Here is a 9,912-nt window from a genome sequence, read left to right on the forward strand (position 1 = left end):
TGAGAATGAAATGATCTGGATGAATGAGAATATTCACAGGCAGTGCGAATGGCTTGTTTGTCTGGCAACCAGTCCAGAGGGTACCCGACCTCTCGCCAAAAGTCAGCTGGGATAGGCTCCACATCATCCAGCACCCCAATGAGAAAATTGATGGTTGAAATATTTACAGCACTTTATTTCTCAGCTTAATTTCCTTCTCTGTCAATGCGGTTTCAAAAACCAGTTTTGCATTCCTATCGTTATCATTTGTTTTACTTGAACGGGCCCTCCTGATGACCTCGTATTCATGCCCGCTAATCTTGAGCAGTTGATCTGAAATGTGACGCACTCATTCAGTCATTTGAAACCTGACATCTGGGTCATGCCGAGGCCTTCTTGGAGAGGACACAACCCCACTCGTGATATCTTTTCTGTACAGACCAAATCCTTTGAAACCCATCTAGACCAAGTTTTTATATTAATCTTAAATCCTTCCGTTTTCTACACTGCTTACAGAAAATATGACTACATTGTCTGCATAGAGACGATTCTGATTATTGGGGAAAGATGATTGAAAGATTGACGATTTAGTTTACATTTATAACTCATGATTCTATTAGGTGGCCTTACCATCGTTCCATTCGTTTTCTATACTGTACAGTAGTGCAGGTCCACGTTTGGCTCACTGCTAAATTGAAGCACATCCCATTTAGCCTGATCGCTCGTGAATCGCCATTCACACTCACATTCACACCTTCGGGAAATTTTGCGTCTTCAGTTAAGAAATGTAGAAGGCAGCTGGAGTACCTGGAGAAAAACTCACACAGTACAGTAACTTGACACGGCACGATATAATGAGTCATTTCTGCTGTATTGTGACAACAGTTGTCTGCAAACAACTTTGGAACCAGAGCGTGCCTGGTTCAGTTTTCTCCTATGAAAGAACAAAAAAAAAACAAGAGATAAACTAGATCACTGGAGACATTCCACTTTGCCATTTGGGGGCTGTCGAGGTGCTCCTAAGCAAGGTACCGAACTCTCTAACAGTCAAACTGCTCAAGGCAGTCTTCGTGCGTGGACCCTGACATCTGATCCATTATTGAAAATCCAGTTTGTGCATAGCTTCAATATACTATAACAGGGTGTCAAATTGAATTTCTCCTTGAGAGACTAATCAAGGGTTGTTGTTGGTTCTCTACGTGCAGATACAGAAGGGGGCTGCCACTGGTTTGTGATAGTGCATGCACACGCCTCGTGCTGCTTTGTCCAGTACTTTTCCATTCACTGAGCCACGCGCCTGCATGTGAGTGTTAGTATGCGTGCGCAGGAGGTGAAGTTGGGGGCAAGTGCGCCTCTGCGGGAAGAAAAAAAACCTGTTGTGTTTGCTATATGTTAGAAAGGGGGAAAATAAACGTTGTGATTGTCTGTGTTCTCAAGTTATCATCAATCAAAATGACATTCACAGGAAGTGTTAGGTTGGCGCAGCTGCATGCCTATCACTTTACTTGGCACTCTAATGGCACATGGGTTTGCATGTTCCATTTTTTCAACCAGTTCTCCGAACTTGACAATTGTGTAATTGCCGTACGTCGACGTATACCACAGGTGACACTCTCGTCCATTTAGACAAAAGCACGGGTAAATATAAAAACACATGGTCACTTTGTGTTTCTTTGAAATGTGTCATCAAGTAATTTCTGTGGAAACCTTGCAGGCTCATTGAAAATGATTTTATAACTATTTGTTGTGCCCCTGCCCTGAGCGTTAATGATTATTACATTTCTTAAGACGTACACAAGAGATTGACAAGCTCTTTCCTAAAACTGTGTAACAATAAGAGGATGTGGTGATATTTTATTTGGACATTTGGTACTCTTTTGCTGACGGAGCCCCAATTCAGATCAGCAAAAACAATAAAAGGAATGGTCACGTGTCGTGTGGTGGTGCGGTGGTTGAGTACCATCAATTCTACAGTAATCACACAAAGGTTGCAATCATTTGTTTGACATTTGGAATGAGTTCAGACAAAATGCAGAGATGCCCTTCATTTTACAAACCAAAATCTGAAAGTAAACTTTGTCTTATACAGCACTACATGTGTATCTCTTCCTGTGGAGGCTCACAATCTAATTGGTTGGGAGGCAGGCTGCACCCCGGACTGATCGTCTGTCAATCAAAGATTAAATAAAGAGAGAATATGCAGTCCCCCCACAAAAAAAAAAAAAAAAAAAAAAGCCTAACCTGTGATACTTCTAGACGAGTTCACAGCATTACTGTGCTTCCTCGGACTGCCCCAGGGTAGCTGCGGCTACACAAGTAACTGACCACCACCAGAGAGTGTGGCTGTAGAATGAAGGAATAGTGTGTGCAATTATGAAGTGCTTTCAGTGCCTTGAAAAGCACGATAGAAGTGGAATGCATTATTATTATTATTATTATTATACTGACATTTGTGGAATGTATTCTACATTACAACTGTGATATTAATAAATTCCTTTACATTCTGTTAAACAGGTAGAACAGAATAGAAGCCTATTGTCATTGTATGCTGCGGATACAATGAAACTGGGAAAATAGATTTTCTTCTATCTATCTGTCTATGTCTGTCTGTCTGTCTTATCTATCTAGCTATCGCTGTCTGTCCGTCTGTCTATAATGCTTGAGGCGGCTTTTAGCTTTCTAATATGTATCTTTTGATTATTCTTCCTTCCTCCCAGAATGAGTATGAAAGCATACTCATATTGTGCATAATTAAATGGCGTGTGCTGAAACAACCATTACCATTGCGTGTGGTCACGTGCATATAGGTGGCCTCAAATTCTTACTCAAGTCAAACCAGTTTCAGGAGTACCTAAGCCATGTGCAGCCTCATAAACATGTCATCGTGAATTGTAATATCAAATCTAATATACAATCATTCCCTGTTTTACCCTGAAGCCTGACTTGGGCTGTGTGCCACGCAAAACAGTACAGAAAATGGATGGATGGATGTGTTTCCGTTTAGAATTGTACATCATCCACTGTAGATTATTACTCCCTTGGGTGTAAGGTAGAATGTGCACATCAGTAACAACATTGCAGCTGTAGAGTACACTGAGATCCAACACAAGAGCAATATAAGAAATCTGCCTTGACAACAATTTTACCCTTTTTTCTTTTTATTTCCCTGGATGTGCATGACTCGCAGATTATCCTATCCTATGTTTTTCGCTTAAAAGCTCACCTATTTGCTGTTTTTGAAGCTCCGGTCAATGCCTTGTCTAATAGAAAAGTAATGCTTTGGCACCATCTTGTGGCATCTCGGTGCCAAGGAACAAAATGATGTAGAAGTGAGTCGAGGAGCTTCACAAATAGTGCTTTGCTGTCGTCTTGTGGCATTGATGTGCAATTATTATGGTCATTACAGAATTGAGGGACATTTCTATCCTCACCGGGAGTTTTCAAATAATCCATACACAAAATACAGAAGCATGCATTTCTTGCAGAAATTATATTGGTCCTGAGACAAAACTAGAACTGTATTCAAAGTAACTTCTAAATATTAAAAAAATGCGCTGCTCACATCGACAGCTGAGTGTGCAGTGTGTCTGTAATAAAGACGAGAAACGTGGGCAACAGGTAACCACCAGGAGGCCATCCAGGAGCCATGTGGCGGTGTCGGCGGCCAATGCCAGCCATGGCGTGCGTGCGGCTGAGAGCGATGGCAAAGAAGAAAAAGAAGTATCCATATTTGAACACACACAAAATCCAGGTACGAGATTCACGCATATACAACAGATTTTTATAAAGCAGGTGCAAGCGGCACAGCGCCCAGCCAGGGTTCCATGGTGTAATGGTTAGCACTCTGGACTCTGAATCCAGCGATCCGAGTTCAAATCTCGGTGGAACCTGCAAAGCTTCGCTTTTTCCCCTCCCCCCTCTTGTGTTGTGATTCAAGACGATTATTTTATTACTTTTTCAATTCGTTGACATTGTGTGGTCTTATTCATCCCGGCAAGGCTGCATTAAATAGACACTTTTCCAGCCACATTTTAAATCAAGGGAGTTGGTAGCTGGCCCTTAATTGTATTCTTATTTTCCTTACCAAGACCTTTTCGACAATTGGTTGCTTCCAACTTTGTGGGACGAGTCTGGTGAAGGTGCCCCAATGCATTGAGCAAGGTTCAAAAACGGCTTAACACGCATCATTTTGCCTAGTCCTTCGCTGCCGGTAGTGAGTTTTCCGTATCTGTGACCGTCTCTCTTTCCAAAGCCGCCTTTCTGTTACCGTGCACCGGGACCATCGTATCAATTGTCGAAATAAACTTAGTTTAGCTGTTGTAGCCGCCATACATTTTATATAAAAGACCCTGGCTTGAAGTGGGCCGGCTGGCCCGCTGCGGGCCTTGAGTTTGACACCTGTGCTATAGAGAGACTAGCTGAAAAGCCTTTCCCTGTGACAGCCGCTTTTTCAGCACTTTGGGAAATCTACATCATATCAAGTATCGTTTAGTCAAGTTTCCAAAGCAACTAAAAACACTTAATTCGAAAAAGGCTAATAACAGGTAAGATTTCTTTGTTTGAGAACAGGTCTAACCATGAGAACCTACAGCATTATGCACATTTTGGACTTCATAACATATAGTCAAAAAATAATTCTGTTTTTAAACATATCTTATGAGCGTTGCTACATACGGGACCACATTATATGAGTCACAAGATCAGCTCTTTCTATTTTAAAAATGATGTTACGAGTGTTGCGACAGCAAAAGACTGAGGCATTCGCTGATAATGGCAGCGACGTGCGTGCCCGACTCCAGTTTCAAAATGTTCCTTCCCTTTCCCGTTATGACACAGAAGTGACGCTCCCTGTCGACCATTCTTTGGAAAGCAGCGTGTTTATCTCCACACCCATGGTGGGATATTTCTAAACACTTTACAATGTAAAATGCTTACAAAAAACATCTGAGGTGGCTGATCATCAAACTGGAGATCAATTGAACCATTTAATATACAAAAATATGTGACATGGTTTGGGGAAAGTGGTCGTCTTCAACTGCGGTTGGCAAGAGTTGGATTCTCGAGTCGTTCCTGATGCTGTGTCATGAGAATGTGACTGAGCTGGTGTATTTCCCAACAATTTAAACAACAAATTCAGATGATTCAATCTGGCTAAAACTGCACAAGAGCATGTAGCAATTTGTTGCTCTTGCATAGGAGCTTCTTGGCCAAACCGCAGGTAAACTTTGTCCAAATCTCGATCGAGCTCTTTAAATGTATTCTCTCATTTTCTGTGCCGTTTCTTTGATGTCACTGGCCCCTTCTGGTGGGAACTTGAACTTGTATTCCTGTAAGCGAGGAAAAAGTATATACAGTAGATATGAGCTACAAGTCTACACAGCCTGTTCAAATGCCAGGTTTTGTTGACATAAAAGAGCCCAACGCAAATCATTTCAAAACTTTGTCCAGAATTATTGTGACCTTTTCCCTAGACAACTCAGTGGGGGGAAAAATGAAATCTTTTAGAGAGGGTAGGTAAAAATAAACAAGATAAAGTGGTTGTCCAAGTGTGTGCACCCTCTTATAAACGGGGAGGAGGCTGTGTTCAGAATTAACCAATTAACATTCAAAGTCATATTAAAAGAGGTCAGTACACACCAGCCACCATTTGAAATGCTTCTGATTAAGCCCAAATTAAATTAAGATGTTCTAGTTGAATTTTTCCCCACACATTTTTGTAATCACATTTTACAGCCAGCACCTTTAAGGACCCTCAAGGTCACCATACACAAATACTTAAGAAAATACAAGAAATCAAGCAATACAATGAACATAAAATGAATTATCATTATTTTATGTTCATTGTATTGCATTATCATTTTCATCCCTATCCTGGTTCAAAGCATGATTAATTTTGTCTCTTTTTTTTTTTTTTGCCAAAGTCCACTGCTGCTAATTTATATTTGTGAAAAAGTCAACAATGTAAATCCTGTACTTAAAAGTTCAATTACACACTTCGTGCCTACGAGTGCACTTTGGGAGTAAAAAACACTTTGCAGATATCTATGCTCTTCTTAAACAGAAAAGGCACTTTTACGTCTTGACCAAACCGTTTTGAAAAGTCCAAGCAAGCGCTGGTCAACACTGGAAACTCTTACTTATGAACTTTGTCTTCTGCCTCTGGTTGAAGTATGACAACTTCGTCCTCTTCACTGTCTGATATCTCAACCACATCTCCTGGAATGAAAAATAAATTCTCAGGTCAGTTCATTGTTTTCCTGACATTACAAGAACTAACTTTAGAGGCGGCTGCAATTAGACTGGATAAATATAATTTCTCTACCCTCCGCTTGTTGTATTTTTCCCACTTCCATCATTGTTTCTTTATCGTCATCACTGTTGAAATCTTCTTCATCCTCCTGTTCATCTTCCTCCATTCCCCAGCTGTTCTGAAGCCCTTGCCCTACCTGACCCAAGCCTGGGAGTGGCACCACCGGAGACGGACCTCTGGGGTTGGTTAGTTAAGGTTCCACAATGGTGAAAACGAAAAAGAAAGAAAGAAAAACGTTTGATTTTCATGCCATGATGTAAGATACGTCTGAGGAGTGACCTCGCTCTTCAGGAAAATGTCATTGGCTCGTTCGGTCGCATCTGTCATTTCTACAGGCGTCTCCTCCTTTTTTAGAGCGGTGATTCGCTCTTGAGGCATTGATTCAGCAAAGCCACATCTGCCACCTGCCTTGCTGGAAAATATTCACAGAGAATTATTATTACTGAATAAGAGCTGGATTTACACCACTTAATGCGCAAGTATGTGATCGTAAACTCACCGAGCTGTGTTGTCATTCTCCAGGGCTTTAGTGATGAGTACTGTGATTTCAGACACTTTGACGCTGGCTATTTTACTGCATCTCATTACCTTCAATGCCAGAAACATGGACAATGCATACATTGATGATCTGTTTTCCAATTTTATTCCATGCTATCAATTTACAAATGAAAAAATTCAAAAAGCTAATAACAGGAGTCCCTTAACCTGCTCTTTGAGCAACATGATGCCACCACTAGACTGGATGGAGCAGATTTCTCTGTGCCTGTTCATTGCTATCATCAGCAAGCCATCCATCACACGCTCCTCCCGTTCACATGGATCTACAAGCAGATAGGTCCTGCACAGAAAACAGGAGGCGCAGTCATCAGTACACAATTTTACTCTTAGTCTAGTAGTCTCAAAGTACACTGCTATATTTCCAGTGACTAAAATCTAATTAGAGTGGTGAAATGGTGAGTGGTGAACCAGTTAATGTTTGCAATTCATAATTCACGACTGACAAAGCTGTTAAACTGATTACATGATTATTTTTAGAGAGGTGACTATCACTTACTGATTGTCACTTTCACCTTCATAGTAGGAAGCATTAAATGTTTACTAGTGGGCTTTTAAATCCCCTCAGAAATCGCCACTAAGTTTGCATATACAAATTGTGCTGCACATGACACCAAAAAAAACAGTAAAAGAAAATCCTTTATAACCAAATATTACTGTTTTAGTACATTAAGGAAATGTTTAAAATAAATAAATAAAATCACGTTATTCTTCCTTAAAATACATTAATCTGTTATTCAAACAGACTGTGTCACTCGTGTTTATTGTATTTGGGTCTTATATGCTGCAGCCTTACCCTTGCTGGAAAAAGGCGAAGCTGACACTGATGGGCATGTGGTAGATACTAAGAGGAATGGGATCTCTTTCTTCTGGACTGTACTGAGGGAGCAGAACAAATTGTTTGCAGCGTATCCACAGAAACAGACAACACATTCTCAACACATTCACACGCAGAATAAATGATTAATCACAGAACTCGTGGGAAAGTGGAAAGTTCCACATGACAGGACACTGCCATGCATTGATCAGCTTGTTCAGTAAAAAGGGAATATAAACTGCCACGGCGATTACTGACTCACCACAGTGACTTCGTCTCCCTGTATGCCAACATCAGGGCGTCTGAAGTGGCAAAGAGCAGCGATTGCAGCGATACTGGCAGCATCCATCAGGTTCCCATCATGATTCAGCATGTGTACATCCACCCGAATTTGCCATACCTGGTCATGCAAATGTAGCACTGTCAGTCACCATCACCGCAGAGAAAGTTCTTTTTACTTTTCCACTGTTGAGTGTGACCTTTTCTCCGGACACTACACACAAGGACTCAGTATCAATGCACTTGGAGTTCCTTAAGCATCTCTCCAACTGTCGGTTTAGCTTCACTGACAATTCTGACTGCCTTCAAAGAAAGAAAATCACGAGGCATTTTTATTTTCACTGGAGAAATTGCATGATTAAATGAGATGAAAATGGAATTTTCTTTTCTTCACCTTCCCTGTTCAAATGCTGGTGAAGCCATGGGTGACAGCTCTATATTGAAGAACATGAGTCCCTCATTTGGTCTGTTCTCTTTGGGAGCCACCAACTCACAGGATACCTGGGCCATTACCCTGTATAATGAAAAGGCTTTATCACAAAATAGTTGTGAGGATATGTTTACAAGATCAGATCAAGGTAGACCGTGAACAGTATTTGAGGGAGAAAATCAATTTACAGTAGGGAATGTTTGATGCCCACTCAACACCTCAAGAAGCATGTCCAGCATTTTGAAAAAAAAACAAGAATAGTGAGTATTGTACGAGTCCTGTGCTTTCGAGAAATCCAGGAAGTAATTCATGAATGTATCAAGACGTGATTCGTTATGGGCAAGTGACATCACTGATGACGTGTGACGCATCACTGGCTCAGGAAACGGTTTGAGTGTTGACGTGATTAATTAACATACACTATGGAGCCAACTAAAAAAGTATTTGAGTTAGTGATGCACTGAAATGAAAATTCGTTACCGCAACCGAAAACTGAAACTGAGGAACCCAAGGCCGAAAACCAAAAGCCAAAACACCAAAATAAATTATTAATCAGTCAATCAAACTTTATTTGTAAGTGCTTTGCATACAAAAAAATGCAACACAAAGTGCTGTATATTAATTAAAATATAAAAATACATCAAACCCAGCAAGTATTAATTATAAAACTATGCCAATATTTAGTAACATTGTATTTACGGCTATGACTGCTTAGCTGCCAAACTATAGAAATTGAATGCGTTAATTTCATACCCTATCCTTACCTACACATTGATCAATAACAGAATAACAGAAGATCAAATTAAAATGGGATTATGTCAGTGATTATTTAAATGCTGACTGACACTGTTGCAAGACAGCAAAAAGCCCAAATTGAAATGGCCATCAAGGTTTTGTGTGTGCATCTTAATTTGAGAAACAAACATGTTTAGCTGGACCAAGAAATGCTTTTCATTTTTTTCACTCACAGTCAATACAACCAAAACGTTTGCCACGACAGAGTGCTGAATCAAACAGTTCAGAGTTTTCTTTTTTGTGGCCACTCGTTCACCTCGTTTTGCCCAGTTCCACGAAGCAGCATCCAAAGTCAGTCCCAAACATGACCTTGATTTTCCTGTAGTCATAAGTCTGCCGTCCATCCAGGCGCTGCAGAAGCAAATGCCAAGTCATTCTTTGCAGTATTTGATGTACACATGACTGTACATATACGATACAATACGTTTTAATCGAGCAACATTTAAACTTCGTTCATTTGAATTATCCAAAGCATAGCCAATGTTTTGACCACGACTAGATAGCGTTTCCAAAACAAACTGGCAATATTTATTATTAACTTATTATTATTTACCTTTTTCTCTTGGATGGCTTGAAGCAAGAAATCCCTCTCACAGTTTGACAAAGGTGTCTCCCTCATTCTGCTGTGTTAAAACTCAGACAGCATGTAACTAGAAGTCCGCCACCGCCATTATTATTGTGGTGAACTCTAACCCGGAAACTCAACATACGTCACACCTAAAAGTCTCGGAATTTTCTCGTGTGCTG

At 40.5% G+C, this 9,912-nt stretch overlaps 1 protein-coding gene and 1 non-coding gene across 2 annotated transcripts; one reads left to right on the forward strand and one right to left on the reverse strand.

Moving 5' to 3' along the window:
• The first annotated feature begins 3,797 nt into the window (after positions 1 to 3,797).
• On the forward strand, positions 3,798 to 3,869 carry trnaq-cug (transfer RNA glutamine (anticodon CUG)). Its single transcript has one exon. It is a non-coding gene; the product is annotated as a tRNA-Gln (tRNA).
• Positions 3,870 to 4,945: 1,076 nt separating this feature from the next.
• exosc9 (exosome component 9) lies at positions 4,946 to 9,846 on the reverse strand. The gene is made up of 12 exons (XM_061679738.1): positions 9,719 to 9,846; positions 9,422 to 9,516; positions 8,335 to 8,454; positions 8,141 to 8,243; positions 7,924 to 8,061; positions 7,641 to 7,723; positions 6,995 to 7,127; positions 6,789 to 6,877; positions 6,555 to 6,701; positions 6,302 to 6,465; positions 6,117 to 6,195; positions 4,946 to 5,306 (listed from the first exon to the last, which is right to left on the reverse strand). Exons 1-12 carry the CDS (start codon positions 9,782 to 9,784, stop codon positions 5,243 to 5,245), a joined length of 1,281 nt encoding a protein of 426 aa, XP_061535722.1. The 5' UTR covers positions 9,785 to 9,846; the 3' UTR covers positions 4,946 to 5,242.
• Positions 9,847 to 9,912: the final 66 nt, after the last annotated feature.

Source organism: Phycodurus eques, chromosome 6, assembly GCF_024500275.1.
Source record: "Phycodurus eques isolate BA_2022a chromosome 6, UOR_Pequ_1.1, whole genome shotgun sequence".
In the NCBI taxonomy this organism is placed as follows: domain Eukaryota; kingdom Metazoa; phylum Chordata; class Actinopteri; order Syngnathiformes; family Syngnathidae; genus Phycodurus; species Phycodurus eques.